The 19226-nt window shown below is 45.2% G+C and overlaps 1 protein-coding gene across 1 annotated transcript in view; it reads left to right on the top strand.

Annotated features, from left to right (window-relative positions):
* VILL (villin like) overlaps positions 1 to 19226 on the top strand; it is a 39463-nt gene that overhangs the window by 15143 nt on the left and 5094 nt on the right. Inside the window, exons 4-19 of the mRNA XM_026841841.1 lie at positions 1420 to 1616; positions 3466 to 3574; positions 3900 to 4010; positions 5459 to 5658; positions 5744 to 5822; positions 7174 to 7272; positions 9484 to 9637; positions 10555 to 10655; positions 11310 to 11447; positions 11995 to 12153; positions 13033 to 13212; positions 13955 to 14100; positions 14809 to 14953; positions 15598 to 15786; positions 17799 to 17867; positions 18781 to 19038. Coding sequence (XP_026697642.1) covers positions 1420 to 1616; positions 3466 to 3574; positions 3900 to 4010; positions 5459 to 5658; positions 5744 to 5822; positions 7174 to 7272; positions 9484 to 9637; positions 10555 to 10655; positions 11310 to 11447; positions 11995 to 12153; positions 13033 to 13212; positions 13955 to 14100; positions 14809 to 14953; positions 15598 to 15786; positions 17799 to 17867; positions 18781 to 19038 — 2334 coding nt within the window. The remainder of the gene's footprint in view (positions 1 to 1419; positions 1617 to 3465; positions 3575 to 3899; positions 4011 to 5458; positions 5659 to 5743; positions 5823 to 7173; positions 7273 to 9483; positions 9638 to 10554; positions 10656 to 11309; positions 11448 to 11994; positions 12154 to 13032; positions 13213 to 13954; positions 14101 to 14808; positions 14954 to 15597; positions 15787 to 17798; positions 17868 to 18780; positions 19039 to 19226) is intronic.

The raw sequence follows: 19226 nt of genomic DNA, 5'->3' as shown, positions 1-19226 counted from the left end.
TTGAGCGATTTTACAACAAATTAATTAGCTGTGCCTAGAGGGACTGAGCTGTAGTTTATTCAAGTTCTTGTAGTGTGTTTCTCAGTGGTATCACTGCACAAAGCAAATAAATAGAGCTTAGTGTCAAATCCAGTTTATAAAATGAGCTTTTATTACCTTTCCCAGGTGTCCATGATAGGATTTAACACAGTAGGTGCTGAAAAATAACTAGCACAACTCACATAACAATAAGCACACCTGTTTTCAGATCGCTTACCTCATCTTTCTAGGCTATTGGGTTTTTTCTCTAATAAGATGAATCACAGCATGCACACGCAGTCTCAGCTCCATTTGGAGTTATGTCTGTTTTGCAAGTCAGCAGGAATTCAGAGGCAGTTTGTGTTACTACGTGGTGTGATATAAGAGAACAGGAAAGAAAGGATAGTATCTCCAGGCAAATAAATACCAGTGTACATTGCCTTTAAAAAGGTGATCTATGAATCATAGAGTCATTTAGGTTGGAAAAGACCTTTAAAATCATCAAGTCCAACCGTTAACCTAGCAATTACAAGTCTGCCACTAAAGCATGTCCCTAAGTGCCACATCTACACATCTTTTAAATACCTCCAGAGATGGTGACTCAACCACTTCCCTGGACAGCCTGTTCCAATGCTTGACCACCCCTTTGTGAAGAAATTTTTCCTAATATCCATCTAAACCTCCTCTGGCACAACTTGAGGCCATTTCCTCTTGTCCTGTCAGTTGTTACTTGGGAGAAGAGACTTACACCCACCTCTCTGCAACCTCCTTTCAGGTAGTTGTAGAGAGCCATAACGTCTCCCCTCAGCCTCCTTTTCTCCAGGCTAAACAACCCCAGTTCCCTCAGCTGCCTCTCGTAAGACACATGCTCTAGAACCTTCACCAGCTGCATTGCTTTTCTCTGGACACACTCCAGCACCAAAATGTCTTTCTTGTTGTGAGGGGCCCAAAACTGAACACAGGAATCGAGGTGCGGCCTCACCAAGTGCCTAATACAGGGGGACAATCACTTCCCTAGTCTCCCTTAAGTTTTAATATCAAACTCTACAAAAGTAGGACAGGTTGAACACATTAATTTTTGTAATTGCACACATGATGTTTTCTTTGATAATGAGAGTTATAAAAGCACATAAGACACAAGCATGCTTTGGTGCAATATGTACATAAGCTACATAAATGCTCTCCCAAATCAGGTCCCTGGCTCCAAGCTGAGCTCCCAGGGAGCATCCTAAGGCTCCATCCATTCTCCCCTTGCCCAGAAGAAAGGCAGAACTGGGAAAGGCCCTGGGAAAGGGCTCCATGGTCACTTGGTTTTGACAGGTCTTCCTGGACAGTGATATTGTTTGAAACACACATATGGGCTGTGTCTTCATCCTGACTCGCCTTTCCCGCCTCTTCCAGACCAAAAGAACCTCTCGTGGCTCCGCTGTAGATTTGCATTACTGGATTGGCAAGGATTCATCTCAGGATGAACAAGGTGCTGCAGCCCTGTACGTCACCCAACTGGACAACGCACTCAGGGGGAACCCTGTGCAGCACCGGGAAGTGCAGGGGCATGAGTCTGAGACCTTCCAAAGCTATTTCCGCAATGGCATTATGTGAGTAGCATAAAATACCCTGCAATGAGGTGGGACATGGACCCTGGGTTTCCCTCTGCTTCTCTACATCTCAGAACCATAAGCATTTCACAAACCTGAACAATATGGACTGGCACCAAAGTTGGTCAAAATTCAGTATTATCATTTCCTATTTTGAAAAAATGAGTTGTAAGCACTGAGTCTGGAACCATGGCATTCTGTTCTACTGATCATTTTCACAGATGTTTGCTGTAATTGCATTTTAACCTTCCTTTTGTTCACCCCAGAGTATTCCTTCCTCTCCTTCACACACTTTAGGTTAATATGCCCATTCAGAGCACTTCAAACTAATATCCACCTTGAAGAGAAGTGATGTTTTGGCTCACACTGGGAGTAGTATTCCTGTAGTGGAAGGAAAGTTTGACTCTGAACTTCTGCCATCTAGAAGATACTGTTGAATCCAATCCTGTGGTCTTCGCTCTCTTTGGGGTCTTTGGAAGGTGACTTCCAACAGCCATACTCCAGGAGGACCTTCACTGGCAATAAACAGCCTGAGTGCCTTGCTTGTAAGCAGCTGAAGAAAACTCAGATGAAAAGTCATCCTCAGTTAATACCCTCTAGCCTAGGCTAGGTTTTGATACCTCTGTATTATGCCTCTCTACAACCTCTCATGAGTTTCCTCAGGACTTCTGTGAGACAGGAGTGCTTTTATCCTCATCTTAAAGATGAGTAAGGGGCAATGAAGTACTAAAGTTCAGGCTTTCAAAAACATGTGGTTTAGAAGTCTATTTGGAAACACCTGCCTCTGAAATCAGTATGAGTTAGACTTCATCTTGGTCTAAGCCACATCTCTAAGGTCAAGCGGGAAGTCTGAGGCAGAATGAGAAGTTAAAGCAGGCCCTTTCCACATCTTAGCAGGTGGACTAATCACCAGTGCATCCTTCTGTGGATGTCTGAAGTACTGTGAATCACTCACACACCTGACCGCATTTTGCAAAACTCTTCCAAGCTATGATAAAATATATATATTACCCATGTGTCAAAATCTATAAGACTCTCAGTAATTGCCTCTTTTTCCCCATAAGTGGCAATTATATTGTGTCAATCATTACTACAGTACGAACACTGGATCTGTTTTCTAAAATTTTCTAGGATATGTGGAAGTGGGTTAGCTTTGTCCAAAAACCAGTAGAAGGGCTGTGGGACTTCCATGTGTCCTCTCATGATGTTATTGTGTCTTCCTTGCAAAGTTGCAGGGAAAGGAGGAGATGGCATCATGCAGTGAGTCAATGAAGTGCTAACAGCAGCTATTGCAAAGTGTGTGTTCAGAGATAGAAGAACAAAATTAGTAGGTTAAATCTGTGAGAAAGACAGTGTCTTGTACCTGTTTACGATAACATTTTGTTCTACATATAGCAACAATTTCCTATCATCTAAGCTACTTTTAATAGAATAACTATTTTGAAGAAAACCAATTTTTAGCAAAATGTCTGTTTTCTGCAAAATCTGTTTCATTTTTTAATTGAAGTTTATAGAATATTTAATTTCTGAGATGCCACTGCCATGGTTGATGGGATCTTCAGTTTGGTTGTGTTATATTTCTGTTGTCGTCCCTGACCTATCTGTTCGTCTATACACCTTCTCCCAAGATGCACAACAGCAACACAACACCCGTAACAGGTGGATGGAGAGCATGAATAGTCATGGTGTGACCAGGGACCATGAACAGTAGTGAGGCAACACAGCATTTGGCATTCCATTTCTAGCCCTTTGAAATTATATTGGCTCTAGATTTTTTGTTGTCAGAGGATGGAGGTGAGGAAGGTATTTTCTAATCAGCTCTAACTATTTATTCCCTGCTACATAACAGCTACAAGAAGGGAGGAGTAGCTTCAGGATTTAAGCATGTGGAAACCAATATGTACAACATCAAGCGTCTTCTTCATGTCAAGGGGAAAAAGCATGTATCAGCCACTGAGGTAAGAAGAGACATCTCTCCTTAGGGATCATTTCTCCTTGCCTCTCTTCCTACACCTATTTTTGACCAGATTTTCCTGCTAGATAGTTCATCTCTGCTCAAGGACCCCTACTACCGGACAATTTTCAAGACCTCACTTGGGGGTCTGATATTATCATGAGAGAAGCCATTGGACTCAGTGAATAGCTGAGTGCTAGAAAAACGAGCATGTCATTGCAGACCAGTTGTTACATCTCTAAAGACAAGGTTGCAGTGGCTGTGACTTGTCTTCTGCAGCTCTTATTGTCTTCCCCGGTTTGCCGAACGCTTTCATTTCCTCGTGACAGGTAGCACTTTCCTGGGACAGTTTCAATAAGGGTGATGTTTTCTTGCTGGACCTTGGGAAAGTGCTGATTCAGTGGAATGGACCCAACTGCAGCATTGCTGAGAGAACCAGGGTGAGTAAATGCAAAAGCCACTTAGTTTACTAGCAGTATTTTTTGATGCCAGGAAAAAAAAATAGAGAAACAGCACTCAGTGTTTGTACAGTGAAAATCTCAGTAAAACCAACAACACAGAGATGAGCAGAGAAAATCATGGTAAATCTTCTCCTTGCCCATCTGCTGGTACCAGATGCCCAGGGAAATGCTTTGCTCCACTTCAGACCTGGCTTCAGTCTGTCTTTCACAGGCAACCATGGGCACGTCACCCTGTTCTGGAGCTGTGGCACCCAGCTCCTTCTGGGGTAGTCCATCTCCATCCCTCTGTGCCCTATAGTTTTCGTGACATCATAGAACTAAAAAGTCAACAACACCAGTAGGTTTAGCTGCAGTAACTACCACAGAGGTAGATGCTGTTAAAAAAAAAAAAAACATCACAAGGAATTCCAGCTTGGTTGGTATGAAGCAAGTAGGAATACATAATCCAGGTGTTGATAGGTCAAATCCATAGCTCTTAAAGCACTTTGTAAAAGGGTCACTATCCTTATTTTACTGATAAAGAAACTGAGGTACAGAGGTGTAATAAAGCAAGATATATCAATTGGTCATCAGCAAAGTTGGTGGTCAAATTCATAGGCAGTGATTATACACATTAAAAGGCAGGCAGGTCTGCTCTTCACATGGTGTCACCTGATGAGCCAGGAAAGGGGGAAGCTTCACAGGGAAGGCAGTTTTCCAGGACACAATGACTAGAGGTGAAGATCCAATGGAGAGTGGAGAAGAGACAAAGAAACAATCAGGACAAAGAGGAGGGGTAGCAGGTAGAGAGATGGCTGCTGTGAAGAACAGGCCGTGGTTCATCTCAGGCCTGGCAATCAAGTAGGTCATTTCCTTGGTCTAACAAAGAGGGGCCCCTTTCAAAGCTATTGCGGTAAGAGTCATGGAAAAAAATAACTCAATGGAAAATGTAGATTTCAGGCTAATTAGTTGCTTGGCATTTCATACTGCTTTTTTTTCACAGAAAACATCCACGTTTTTTGAATACTCGAATCACTGAATGTAAAATGTCACCATGGGGCACCCAGGGTCCTGCAGCTCTGCATCATCCAGCCTCATTGTCCTCAGCATGCGTGCATATCTCTCCCAGACCATTTCACAAGATCATTGGACCCTGCTTATGTACAGTCACACAGGGGCAACACCTGCTGTGGCTACCGCACGCCTGTGCCCTGCAGGAGCAAGCACCAGGAGTGGCTGTAATAAGCAGTATTTTCCTCAGAGTTAGTTAATAAGCAGGCATTATACACACATCCCCTTTTTAATAGCTAAATTAGGAGGGCACTAGAAGCCTCAGAGAACTGTGGTAATCTGGCTTGGACTACTGGTGCTCAGTCATTGTCCTAGGTCTGAGTCATGCTGAATTTGTTGTCTGGATCAGGACTTACCCCCTGCTGATCCTTGTGCAGGGTCTTGCACTGGCTCGCAGCATCAGGGACAGCGAAAGAGGCGGACGCGCCCAGATCGGCATCATTGACAACGAGAAAGACTCCCCAGACCTCATGCAGATCATGAAGATGGTGCTGGGTGAGAGGCGCGGGGAGCTCCGAGACGCCATCCCGGATGAGAAAGCGGATGAGCTGCAAAAAGCAAATGTCCGGCTCTACCAGTAAGTGCAGGGATGGGCTCCAAACTCTATCCTTACTCATGGCAAACTCTGTGAAGCCTGACTGCTCGGTGACTCTGTCTTTCAGCGTTTATGAGAAGGACAATGACCTGGTGGTACAGGAGATAGCCACCCGGCCCCTGACGCAGGATCTGCTCCAACATGAGGTGAGAGAAAGCCATCAGCCGTTACAGAGCGGAAAGGATGCTGTGGCTGGCTTTATTTTCAGCTGAGCATCTGTTTCAATGGGATACCATGTTTTCTGAAAATTATCAGCCCTTCCATCATTCAGGTTTATCAGGTGTCCTCTGAAAACAGAACAGTTTAGCCCTACTACAACCTCAGTGGCCAGAGGTAGGTGGTGCGTTGAAGCTGCTCCAATGAGAGATGGCAAATTGACCCTCTCAGCCAAGGATGATATTAGCTTGGCAATCAGAGTCAAGGAGAGCTGCAGGCTAGAAATAAATTCCAGATGGAAATCAGGCTTCTTAATGCCTGATGCTTGTAGATAGTCCTCCATCTGCAGAGCTCAGAGCAAGTAAATACTCTGCTTACAAAATCATGAAGATATGTTTTCCTGCTGTAGCAAGTGGCTGGTCTCAGTGACCCACCCTGGAAGGAGATCCCTTACAGACCCTCTGTCCACAAGGCTTTCAGAAAACAGAGGCCTTCCTAATATTCTTCTGGCTAAAATTTGGCAGAGAATTGCTCATCCTTAATTCTCTGCAGTGCAAAACAGCCTATTCCAAAAGTGTTGTGCTGCAAGATTCCAGCTCCCTTATTCACCCTGGTATCAGCCTTGTTAAATCCCAGTCTCCTTTTACAAGCATATGAGGCTTTTGCTTTTCTTGTCAAAGTTCAGTTTGAAAACCAAGAGGTCTTTGATCACACACTGGTTTGTCAGTTTGGAGCACCAGCTCTCTGCAGTGGAAACAGGCTGCTTGGCAGCCATCTCATCCCCTTTGGGTTCAGGATCCTGCTGCGTTCACAACGATGCAACACTTTTAGCTCCAGATTGGGGACACAGAGTAGTCATGCAGAAAATGTCTAACTTGGACTTTTCCTGCTCCTTCGGTAGCAGATTTTGCATAAATGAGCACCACCATCAGCAGTGCTGAAGGACAGCAGGCTGAGGATGATATTTCAGCGTACAACTCTGGAGCATTTTGGAGCTGGTGTTTCTCTTGGTTTGGGAACATCTCTCATGAGATGGTAATGACCGGTTTTGAGCAAAGCCTAAGAAAAATACATATCTTAACTCATTAAAGGGCAGCTGCCTGGCTCAGGTGTGCTCCCAAAGTCAGCGTACCCATGAACCCTTGCAGTGTAGCATTGATACATGTATTTGTAGTTCATTTATGAACCACAATAAATCCATCCTCTGTTGCCTCTGCAAGGAAATAAGTTAGATCTACATCTAATCTAAATGTTCAAGAAGGATCCAACCTGAATAGGCTACAAATGAGAACCTTTGCCTGCGCAGAACTTTTTACATCTGTTTTTTCTGTTTTATCTCAGGACTGCTACATTTTAGACCAAGGTGGTTTCAAGATTTATGTCTGGAGAGGAAAAGCCTCCAGCCTGGAAGAGAAAAAAGCAGCCTTCACTCGAGCTGTGGTGAGTTGTAATATAGTGCAAACAATGTTGTGGGAGGTTAACTAAGTGCTAATCTAGATCTGACCACTAATTACAATTAAGTGTAGGTCTTGAGGAGCTGGCCTGTGTAATAACAGACAGAGAAGTTAAATGTCTAAGGGAGGCATGATGACAAAATTGTTAGTCACCAAATTGCACTAGAACTAAGAACTGCCACTAAAACTGAGAATAAATTCATTTAAAAAAATAAAGTAAAAAAGAAAATACTTTGTTACACAGTAAATGGGGGACTTCTGGAATTTGTTGATTCAAGAGGTGGTGGAGGCAGAGAGTATCAGCAGGGTCTAGATGGGATTAGACAAATTCATGATCAACAGGCCCATAATCAGATATTATAGGGGCTCTAATATCCTCTCTAACATCTATGACCCAATATTGTGGATGCTGGGGAGAGTGAAGGGATCACACTGAAAACAGCCACCAAGCTCATGTGTGGTTACTAAATAGCATCTCTTAATGTCACTGTCCCAGGCAGCACAGAGCACTGCTCTTAACCTGAAAGGCATCTCTTGTGTTCTCAACCAAGAGTAACACCTTGGGCAAGTCAGTGAGGAACTCAATTACATGGGCTCTCTGTAAAAGACAGACCTTTTATGTAGGTGCTACAGGCCTCTACTGCAGGTCCATTACAGGCAACAAGTCTTTTTCACAACACCAGTGGGTCTGGGCCCAGGTTCTGCATGTGAATTTGAAGATGATACAGTACTCTTCCACTGGGAGAAGAGAGATGTGTTATTAACTGCTATTAAGTCAGATTGGCCAACCTGAGGCAAGACCAGGGCTCATGTTAAGGTAGAGCACAGCAGCAGAGTGCCCTGGCACCTATGCTGCTCCTCTAGATGAGCTGCCATGAAGTTATTTTCTGGCAGAGCATGCCTCAACACTTCCTTTCAAAGGTTAGCCTCAAGGGAGCCTGAGTGAGTAAGGCATTTGCTTTTAATTCATCTATTCACTTATGTGAAGACCATAAACAGTCTCATCTTCAATGAGATCTTATTAGGAGGTACTGAACTTCAGTGGCTCCACCTTCAGTAAGGTCTTAACTGGAAACACCCAGCTTCAATACCAATTGCACTATTGTCTTGGAGAAGAAAAGCTTAGACAGACTTTGCCTCAGAACTTACCTCGAAGTCCTCCATCTCCTTTCAGAAGCTTAACTTGAATGCTTTTTAGTAGGCAATCTGCTCTGCAAATTCTGGCCCTGAGCTACACATGTAGAACAAAAGATATCTCTTTCTTTCAGTGTGGCAGGTGGGAGGGATGGGAAGACCATCTGCTCTGCTTTTCCCTGGGGTTAGTGTGTGGCTGCAGTATTTACAGCAGAAGATAAATGCTTAGAAGCCCACAATCAGGCTCCTTCCCTGAACCACGGCTGTCAGCATTATACCTCCAGGTCATCCTGGAGCCTGCCGAGATAAACACGAGAGCAGTTCCCAAAAACTGAGCAATGACTTTGGCATTGTGGCAGAACACAGATAATTTTCTTCCCTCTCATACTGTATCGAGCACTTCTGTTGAAGTAGTCTTTTAACTCAGTAGTGGCTCCATTGCAAAGAAATAATTTGGTTTTAGAAAAAAACCCAAGAAAAATGATGGAGATTTGTAAGAGTTTAGTCTCTTTAGAACATGCATCATGCTCTGAGTTACTTAGCTGCCTCCATCCCTTCACTGCCTCGGCATGCACGCTCTCTGTCATGCTACAGGGAGGACAGTCTCCCTGCTTTAGAGAGGAACAAAAAGTTTGGAGAGAAGCAAAAAACTGAACTGGGCTCTTGGGTCATGGGCGTGCCCTGTCACTGCTCCCTCCACTCCTAGATCCATCAAAAGAAGCCATCTATGGAGCTGAGACAGGCTTTTTATTAGACACATTGAGTGAGATTTTCTTCAAGACTAAGGTGCCATGTGCAAATTAAGTTTAGGATGTGATCCAGGTGACCAGCCTCTAGGGGTAGGGTTCAGTCCCCTAGTAAACATGAATACTACAGTAAGAGCTTGTAGAACCTTCTGTTTACAAGTCTGAATGCAAGTCTTGAGGTGAATCCTGCCCTTGGTCATGCCACTGTGTTCAGTGGGGGATGTTCATTCTCTGGGCTGGTTCAGGTCCACATCCCTCTTCTCATGTCTGTAAAAAGCTTGTTGTGTCCCCACTGATGTCCTTTTACAACCCACTAGGGTTTTATCCAAGCCAAAGGCTATCCTTCATCCACCAACGTTGAAGTGATCAATGATGGAGCAGAGTCAGCCATGTTTAAACAGCTCTTCCAGAGGTGGACAGAAAAGAATGAAACACAAGGACTGGGCAAAGTCTATACTACTGGCAAAATTGGTGAGCACGTTCATCCCGGATTTGGCTGTCCTACCTGTGCTAAGCAACAACTGAGGGAATGCCATTCACATTAACTGTCTCCTGCCTTCAGTATCTTGAAAATCTAGTGCACTTTCTTCTCATGCTTTGTATTTTACACCTTCCTCAGTAGATGCAAAGGATGTGAATGTTGTTCAGTTCCTGAATTCTGAATCATGTAAATGCTGAACCTGATGAGGAAGCGTTGAACAACATTCTGCTTTGGTTTACACTGGCATCCACCCAAGACCCTCCTGACGTCAATAGAATTATTCTGTATTTACACCGGGTGTAAATGATGCCTCAATTTATCATGCTGGTGAAGTGAATATTACAATGCATTAACCCCAAAGAGTAAACAATACTGAAGAGAGAAATCTTGTTGATGAATGATGGGATGGTGACAGAGATGCTGAATGTCTCTATGAATAATAGCTTGAGAGCTGCAAATCTCTTTCCCTTGAAAGTTCTCCCTTTTCTCTCCACCCATGTCTCTGTCTGTGCTGTCCATAAATACTGCCTCTCTTTATCATGAACTGGAGAAATGTAGCCATTTTATTTCTGAAAGTGACATTTTAAAAGGAGGGAAATACATACAGATTCAGAAAACGATTATGAATTTCCAATCAGGAGACGACTAATATTTTTTCCAGCCAGTCCTCACTGGAATGTACTATATGGCCAGTCGCCAGCCTGTAACAGATCAACACTGGAGTGTGTGAGCTCTTGCATATTCCAAAATCAACACTGGCTTACTGGTGACAAGACTGGTTTCTTGCAGCTGCGGACCAGGTTTTTCTCACGTGTATAATGTGTGTGTGCATGAGGGTGATGCGGAGGATTTGTATGTTATTGTGCATTCATTGGGTTATTTTTTTTTATTCTGCTGGTGCATGCAGCCAAGGTGGAGCAGGTGAAGTTTGACACAACTCAGCTCCATGCCCGACCAGAGCTAGCTGCTGAGCAGAGAATGGTAGATGATGCCTCTGGGGAGATAGAGGTGAGAGAGCTCCTTTCACTGACAGATGATGCAGTTACCAGAGTGTTTCCAAACATCTCTGCTTTTCACACACAGCAGCTGTATGGAGGTGTGAAGATGTGCCCATGTACCCTCCCCAAGGAAGAACAGCTGAAGCTGGAGCAAACTGCTTGCAAACTCTAATGCAGCAGTTACAGTAGCTCAGGGCCATTTCTCCTCCATCCCATGGCCCATGGAGCAAAGCAGTCACCAAGCTGACTCCTCTCCTGCTCTGTGCATGAGTCATGAGACTGATACGGTCGAGTCCCTTCTCACGTTCGCTCCCAGCTAGGTCCGTTATCACCCCTGTTTGCACAGAGCAGAGGCCCCTCTCCTGTTCTTGTGGCCTCCCATGAAAGTTGGAACTGGCTGAGACGGGGGCTGTGAGCCTGAGAGAGACCTGGAGGCTGCTCCTCCTTGAGGCCCACCCACTGCTGAAAGTCCATTAATGGCCCATGTAACTGGAGAGACCTGACTTTGTCAGCAAGCACCTCACCAAGCTGGGGGAACATAGGCTGGCATCTGAGTGGGGGAGAGGAAGGGTTATCTTTCCAAGTGATTCAGTGATCTGCTGGCAAAGGGGCTGCACTCTGTCTTCATGCTGACTCCACTGCTGCTCACTGTTTCTTTCACTAGGTGTGGAGGATTGAGGACTTGCAAATGCAGCCAGTGAATCCCAAGACATATGGGCAGTTCTATGGGGGTGATTGCTACCTGGTCCTCTACACCTACTTGAGATCAGGCAGGCCTCACTATGTCCTCTACATGTGGCAGGTAGGTCAAACCAACACAGCAGGGACTGTGCAGTGTCTGCTGGGAGCCTGAAAGTGAAGAAAGGAATTACATGCAATAATCCCAACCCAGACATCCAGAAGAACTCACATGCTCTTTGCTCATCAGTTGTCCACTGCAAATATCCCAAGCTGTGCTTTGTAGGCAGTGTGGGCACTCTGAGTCCAGGCTGGCATCAGACAGAGAGCCAGCAATGTCAAAATAGCGAGGGATTATGGGGTTTACAGTGCTGAGGTCAAACTTTGCAGTCTTTCAGATCATCTCTTAAAGCCTCAGCTCCTGGAGCCATATGAGTATATGAATATCTCTGTTTTCCTTCTTAAAGTATGTTTACCTCCCCTGGAATGCAGAAAGAAGCTTTGAAAATGAGATGCTAATGTCTCTGAAACCAGAAGGAAAGTGAAATTTAAACACCTTGTAGTTTTAACTCTGATCTCACAGGGGCTTGGGACGGGCAGGATGTTACATTACGCAGAACTTTATACCCTTCACCTTACCACATTGTACGTGGTATCTCTTTCTTCCCCAGGGTCGTCATGCCTCTGTGGATGAAATCACTGCCTGTGCCCTCAATGCCATCGAGCTGGACAAAAAGTATGGGGACGAGGCTGTGCAGGTGCGCGTGACAATGGGCAAGGAGCCCACACACTTCCTGGCGATCTTCAAGGGCAAGCTAGTCATTTACGAGGTAATGTGGCTTTGTGCACATGGGTGATGGAAGGTGCAAGCACCAATGAAGGCTTGACAATTGTGATAGAAATAGTACAGGAAAATGGGCCAATATTCAGGAAGGGAGCCTGCCAGGACTGCATAAACTGGCAGAAGGAAGTGGTGAAACATTTCTACTACATCCCAGGTAGTCTGAACACTGTAAGTGTAAACATAGTCCTGGACTGACCCAGACTCAGCTGTTCACCCCTAAGCTCCGGTGTTAATGTGTGCTGTTCTTTCCAGTTCAATCCCAAAATATTTTACAGCAGTACAATAGTGGTCCTGTAATTTACAGATACCATTATCTAGAGAGAGTCCTCCAAAATCCTACAGTTACATGATTTGAATTGTTCCTGCCTGAATTATATTAGCACATTAGCTACTAACCCACTTCACTCACTGCTTTGGCTGCCAACATCTGTGGTGGAGACATTGCAAATGGCTGGGGAAGAGGGGGTTTGTCCTCAGCTCTCAGTGTTGGTCCCACCATACAACTGCTATGGCAGATGTTCAGCTAATCTGAGTGCAACTGGAAATCTGAGTACAGCCGTCTTGCCCAGTTTACATGGCAAAGGCTTTGCAAACACTAAAATCTGCTTGCATTGAATTTGATGTGAGCTGGTCGAGACTTGGAATAACCAAAGAGAAATGTGAAAGTTATGATGTGGTTTTTATTCTCACCTGGAACCAGAAGGTATTGGGATTTTCTCACCTGTCCTATGCAGGACCATGGTCCACCGTTGCAGCAGCATGGAAGGTTGTGACCCAAAGAGCCTTATTCCTCAAACCAGTTGCACCCTGGATTTGTGTGCCCTCCTCACCTCCCGGTACCATCCTTCCCTCTGTTTCCTTGCAGGGCGGCACGAGCCGGGCTCAGAAAAGCACACCCGAGCCAGCGATCCGCCTCTTCCAGGTGAGAGGCACGGACGAGATGAACACAAAGGCCACAGAAGTGCCACCCCGGGCCTCCTCGCTCAACTCCAATGACGTCTTCCTGCTGACAACCAGACAAGTCTGCTACCTGTGGTGCGGGAAGGTGAGGCTGCAGTGAGTCCAGGGGAGGCAGCCAAAGGGAGCCGAAATTGCTGAGGTGTGGCTTGAGTCTCCTCCCTCCATTGAGCTGTGGAGGTGTATCTTTGGGTATTTAATTTCATTTCAATGCATTCATTTCAATGGAGGAAGGTGCACCCAGAAGGCTCCATCTGTGGAGTATCAGCAGTAACACAGGCCTCTCTGCAGAAGTGAGGTTCATCTCACCTCATTTTAGATGTTCATACAGTTTTCAACTGAATAAATCACCCCAGGTTCTCCAGCTATAAGAAATTAGCCAGGATTATCACATATTCATTTATCCTGTTTTAGCCATGTGTTTCAGGATGAGATGGTAGATTAAACCAAAGAAGGGTTGCTCAGACAAGTTGCAGGTGCCCAGTCACTTCAGGTGTTCAGGGTCAGGTAGGTCGGGGCTGTGAGCAACCTGATCTAGTGAAAGATGTTCCAGTCCACGGCAGAGATTGGACTAGATGAACTGTAAAGGTCCCTTCCAACCCAAACCATTCTATGATGATGAGTTTTTCTCTAGATGCCATTGGCTGCACTGAATGTCCCTTCAAGGACTAGAAATGGATTCTGAGTCACCAGATCAGATGGGACTCTTGAAAGCATTCGAGCAGATCTAAAACTCTTCAGGGGAGGGTAGAACCAAGCCAGCTTTTGCCCACAAATATGTTTTGCCAGTCTGCTCCTAACTCCATCTCAATCTTATCTCCTGAACACAGGGGTGCAGCGGAGATGAGAGGGAGATGGCAAAAGTGGTAGCTGACATTGTTTCCAAAGGGGACAAGCACACCATTTTGGAAGGACAAGAGCCAGCAGAGTTCTGGGAAGCCTTGGGAGGCAAAGCACCTTACGCCAGTGAAAAGAGGTAATAGTGACCTGCTTGTTCCTCTGGGTTTGGCTAGGCAACACTAAGAAAGGGATCAAAACTCTGCAGGAAGGTGATTAAGCACTTTGACACTCTGTCAACAGTAAAAGGAGCATGAGGTCAGAATATCACCAAGAACTTGGTCAAAACCACACCGAGATGTCTCTTCCCTAGGTTTTGGATCAGGCCTTCTGTGAAGTCAGAGCTGCAGATCCAAAGCCTGCAGACAATGATGTGCTACATCCTCCTTTCCCCACAGTAATTCCATCCCTTGTCTTGTCATAAAGGCTACATGAACCGCATGCTCCATTTCCAGCCATTATTAGCTTTATGGGCAGCCCCAGAATATTCACAAAACTGAATCTGCTTTTGAACAACCTGGATTTCTCCAGCTCTCTGGGCAGGTGATGGGTTCCTTTGCAACCAAGTTGTCTGGTGTGTTTTTCACCTGACATCAGGTTCATCTCCACAGTGACAGAAGCGTTCTGCTTTTGCCCTCTTTGAGTGGAGAAAAAGTTACCTTTAAAAATCGTTAAAATGGTCTGAGAGTCCCCTGAGATCTGATATTTTAGGCCCTCAGATGAGTATTGCTATGATCTCACCTCTTCCATCAATGTCATGACAAGAAGCAGCAGGGCCCTACAGTAAACCACAAGGAAAGGGTTTCTATCTCTCTTGCTTTTTGTTTCCCTGCCTTGCATGAGGAAGGTTTCAAGAGCAGATCACACACTATCAGCCTCGTCTCTTCGAGTGCTCCAACCAGACAGGTCGATTCATCATGACAGAGGTGGTGGGCTTCTGCCAGGAAGACTTGGATGAAGATGATGTCATGCTGCTAGACACATGGGAAGAGGTCAGCACAGACTCCCCCATCCCTTCTTCCCAGGCATATTTTCAAACAGGTTATGGCTTAATCGGTTTGAATCCATCATTCAGTGAAACCAAGGGCAATACACCTTCTGTCCCATCCCCAAACCTTTCACGATGCTTGGTCAGGCATATGTCCACCGAGGTACAAAACATGTGAGCAAGGTAGTATTGCTAGTCCTGTTTCAGGGAGGAGGAAACTGAGATACCTGGTCTGTGCCTTGCTCCAAGGTGAGAGGAGCTGGACCTGCTCCAGTCTTTGCCAGCTCATACTGGGGGTGGCACCCAAAAACCCTCCCCCTCATTTCCCAGCACCAGTGTTGGTGACTTGCTTTAGGCTATCAGAAACTGTCTTGGGGGGTTTGCTTTCTGAGGCCACTGGAATTTTGGCCCACGAAGGACTGAGTTTAGCTACCTTGAAATGTACAAGAGCTGTTCCCTGAAATATTTATGCCTGTCTCAAAAGCAAAATCTTTCTTGGCTGGGGGTAAACCTGGGTTTAAAATCCCAGGGCACTATTGGGAAACATTTCTAGTCTTATCTCCGCTCCAGCTGGCAGGGGAGAACAAACAGCTGTGTCTGCACAGGTCCTAACTACTTACTGATCTTCAATACTTTCTCTCCTTGCAGATTTTCCTTTGGGTTGGCAAAGCCTCCAACACATATGAGAGGACTGAGTCGATTGCCTCGGCTAAGGAGTATCTCAAGACCCATCCAGCAGGGAGAGACTTGGCAACTCCGATAATACTGGTGAAGCAGGGTTATGAACCCCTCAACTTCACAGGATGGTTCAACGCTTGGGACCCCTACAAATGGAGTGTAAGTTGCTGGAAAAGCCCTGTGGTGTGCACACGTGCTCAGCGGTGCTTAAAGGGTGTTACTGTCAGTGAACATATCCTCTGTGGTGCATGGAATGAAATCTTGCTATGACATGTCCTGAGCTTCATGGTATTCTGAGCAGCTTCCACTCCATTGCCAGCAAAAAGTACCTGTTTGGTGAAGCTGAGGCTTTTGCAAATATAAGTACTCGTGCTTGAATTCACAATATTTACATTTTTATTCTAAAAAAGATTAGGTTCCAAATCAGGTTTGTGATTTCAGCCAAAAAAATGGTTTGGGGCTGCTAGTAGTAAAATCGAGTTCAGAGTGAAAACATAAGCACCCCACATCATACAGAAATTTGGAAATAAAACATTAATTTTCCAAAATGCAACCACAGAGAAAAATTTATGACCCAGATTTAAGGGAAAGATGCAAGCAGACAGGTCTTGTGTTCAGGCTTTCTGACTACCCATCGGAGCCCAGGAGCTCCTGAGCAAGGTCACCCTTGGTGCCTACATACAAGCCTTCTTCTCAAAAGCTGATTTACAACTACCAGCTCTTCGCTATACAAAAACGGAAACCTGCCCCAGGAGTTTCCTGCAGGTGGTCCAGGCAGCCTGGGGCCTTGGTACTGCAGCAGAGTATTTTGGGAATAAAGGACAATCCTGGAGGAGCTTTGGGGGTTAATAGACCCAGACTATCAGTTCATAGCAAACAGCCAGGTGGAAGCAATGTTGCCAGGTTGTGCACCTCAATTCCTACCACCCGATGGCACTGGTATGCACGATTGAAATTTAAAAAAAAAAAAAAAAAAAAAAAAAAAAAAAAAAAATGGGCAATTGGGAAAAGCTCAGCTCCCAGGTGGTGTATTCCCAGAGCTTTCCCCAGTGAGATTGTCCTTCTCTCTCCTGTTTTGTTTCTATGAACAACAGTGTTCAGCTAGTTCACAAACAATCCTGTCTTCTGGTGGTCCAAAGGGCTATGAGTGAAGTCCCATGCTGGAACCTGCAGGTGGGACAGCCAGGGCAATGGGGTGAAGGGGAACTCACACTGCAGGATATCTCATACAGAGATACTTTATTTCCTGTAGCTGGGTTTGCATCATCTTTCTTTGCAACTGGTGTGGTAGTGGAGAGCTTGTCCTGACAGCAGGATTTGGACAGATAAGACAGCAACTCCCAGAGCACTGACCCTTAAAACACTGTTGATGGTTAGAATAAAGGTCAAAACTTGGGTTTTTTTTCTGAGGAACTGCTGAAAAACAAGGATAAAGCTCATAAAATATGTCCCTCGAAAAATATCCCCTGTAGGCAGCTTCAGCAACTACAGACAAGCAATCCAAACTGTTGACATCCCAGAAACATCTGGTGTGTGTGTTCATTGCTCAGTTTCGGGTCTGAATCTGTTTGCTCTGCGGTCCATGTGTTTATGTTGTTTGTTCTTGTTGGAGAACTTTGTTGGATGATTCTGTTAAGAACTGACATCTCCTGGCTGCTTAGGAAAACACAGTCATTGGCTTTGCCAATATATCTAGTGCATTCCTTTTTTAGGAAATAAGAGGTAGTGGGTAATACATGGCACCAAATTACAAGAATTCAGGGACCGAGGCTTTGAAAAATCTGTTGCTTTAGCTAAATGAATCAGGGAATATTATTTTATCCCAAATTTTCATTCATTGCAAGATTCATTTAAGATTTAAAAGATTTAAATCCAGCATGTTTTATCTTTATTTACCTTCTGCTCTCTGCAGTCTTTCAACTTCCTGTTTTCACCTGTTATTGTACAGGTGCAAAGGCTGAAGTCCATTTGTTTCTTTGTTCTCAAGCAAAAACTCAGATTCTAGCACACTCTCCTGATTCCAGGAGGTAAAGTTTGCAGGAGGCACCAGCTGTCCCTCACTGGGCACCTCTGGGCTTTAAAATTCATATGAACTCCTGACCCCATTAGAGAACAGGAGCATATGGTAATTAAAGGTGGCCCATGCTTTTTACAGTTCTCTTTATGTTTAGGATGGCAAATCCTACGAGGAGATGAAGAACAGCTTAGGAGACGTGTCAGCAATATCCGAGATCAAAGTGGTGAGTTACTTTTTGACGTATGGGTGGGAAACACCTTGAAACACCACCGCATCTCCCAGCCTGCTCACACAAAAGAGAGGACATAATGGTCCGAGCAGGCTTGGGGACCTCAGGCTGTCAGGATCAGACCTGTGCTCCTCTGTGGAAAGCAGAGGGAGATGTGATTAATAACCCATAAATATACACAGATCTCCTGGGCCTTTTCCAGTCTGGTGCAGAGGCATCTGTGAGCAGGAGATTGGCCAGCTACTTTCTAAACTACACGTATATACACAAATAAAAGTGTGTGCAGCTATAATAGTGTGCAGTTAAGTGTTGTATGAGTAGTTTGCAGTGGTGGGGCCCCTGAGACCCCAGACAAGGGTCCCCTGGTCAAGAAGGGCATAGCCCAATGGGAGATCCTACAAAGCACAGAGGAAACAAGGTCCCAACAGTCCCAAACATGACTGTCACGCAGGATCAGTTCTGCCCTGGACAGGGGCAGGAGGAAGGCTGGAAGGAAGTGGCAGGGGCTTTGAGCGAGGAGAGATGGTATATCAGGGAGGGCTGTGCAGGTAATCTAGAAGTTTTAGACATCGTAGATATCTAATCTCACCTTCTGTCCTCCCACATGCACCTTCCCCTGCTGTTCTCTTGAGAAGAATGAGACTACCGTAAGTATCTTCGGTTATTTCTAAGGGCTTTCATCTGTGCTGCGCTTTTAGCAGGCCTAAATCAAGATGTAACATTAATGGAGGTGCTGGACTAATGTTTTAGTTCGAACTTTCTCGTTGCTGCTTTGGAGCAACAGACCAACAGATAGTTTGTGCCAGAAACAGTCCCCTCAACCCCAACAGAGAGCAAGGTCCTGGGATAACCCCCAACTTGCTCTGCCAAAGCTTCTTGTCTTGACCCATTTTCCTCCATTTGGCAGGACCTGAACAACATCAGCCTGAACAAGAGAAGCATCAGCATGACCAACTTGGCTGGTTCAAGTATGGCAAGTGCTTCCTCTGAGTATAAATCACACTTTAACCACAGTGACAGCAACAGCTACAGCAATAGCAGCAACTACAACAGCAGCAGCAGCGCTTCCTGCGTGCCTAATGGTGGTGGAATTTACTCTCGAGAGGTGCTGATGAACAAGACAGTGGATGAACTTCCAGAAGGCGTGGATCCCACTAAGAAAGAGGTGACAGCATTGCTAGTTTAATGTCTTAATAGCTTAACCTGGAACTTAGTTACTGGCTAAGTGCACTAGTGCTTTAGACTACCAAGTTCTGCTTCAGGCTCAATGAGATACTAGCTGGACACCAGGTCTCGTCAAAATGCAGGAGCTTCATGTGAGAGGAAATTGTGGTAGTTTTACCCTATTTTTTT

Source organism: Athene cunicularia (genome assembly GCF_003259725.1).
Source record: "Athene cunicularia isolate RWA chromosome 2 unlocalized genomic scaffold, athCun1 chr2_part1, whole genome shotgun sequence".
Lineage (NCBI taxonomy): Eukaryota > Metazoa > Chordata > Aves > Strigiformes > Strigidae > Athene > Athene cunicularia.
Note: the sequence above shows the minus strand (reverse complement) of the source record. Positions and strands in the feature narration are given on the sequence as shown.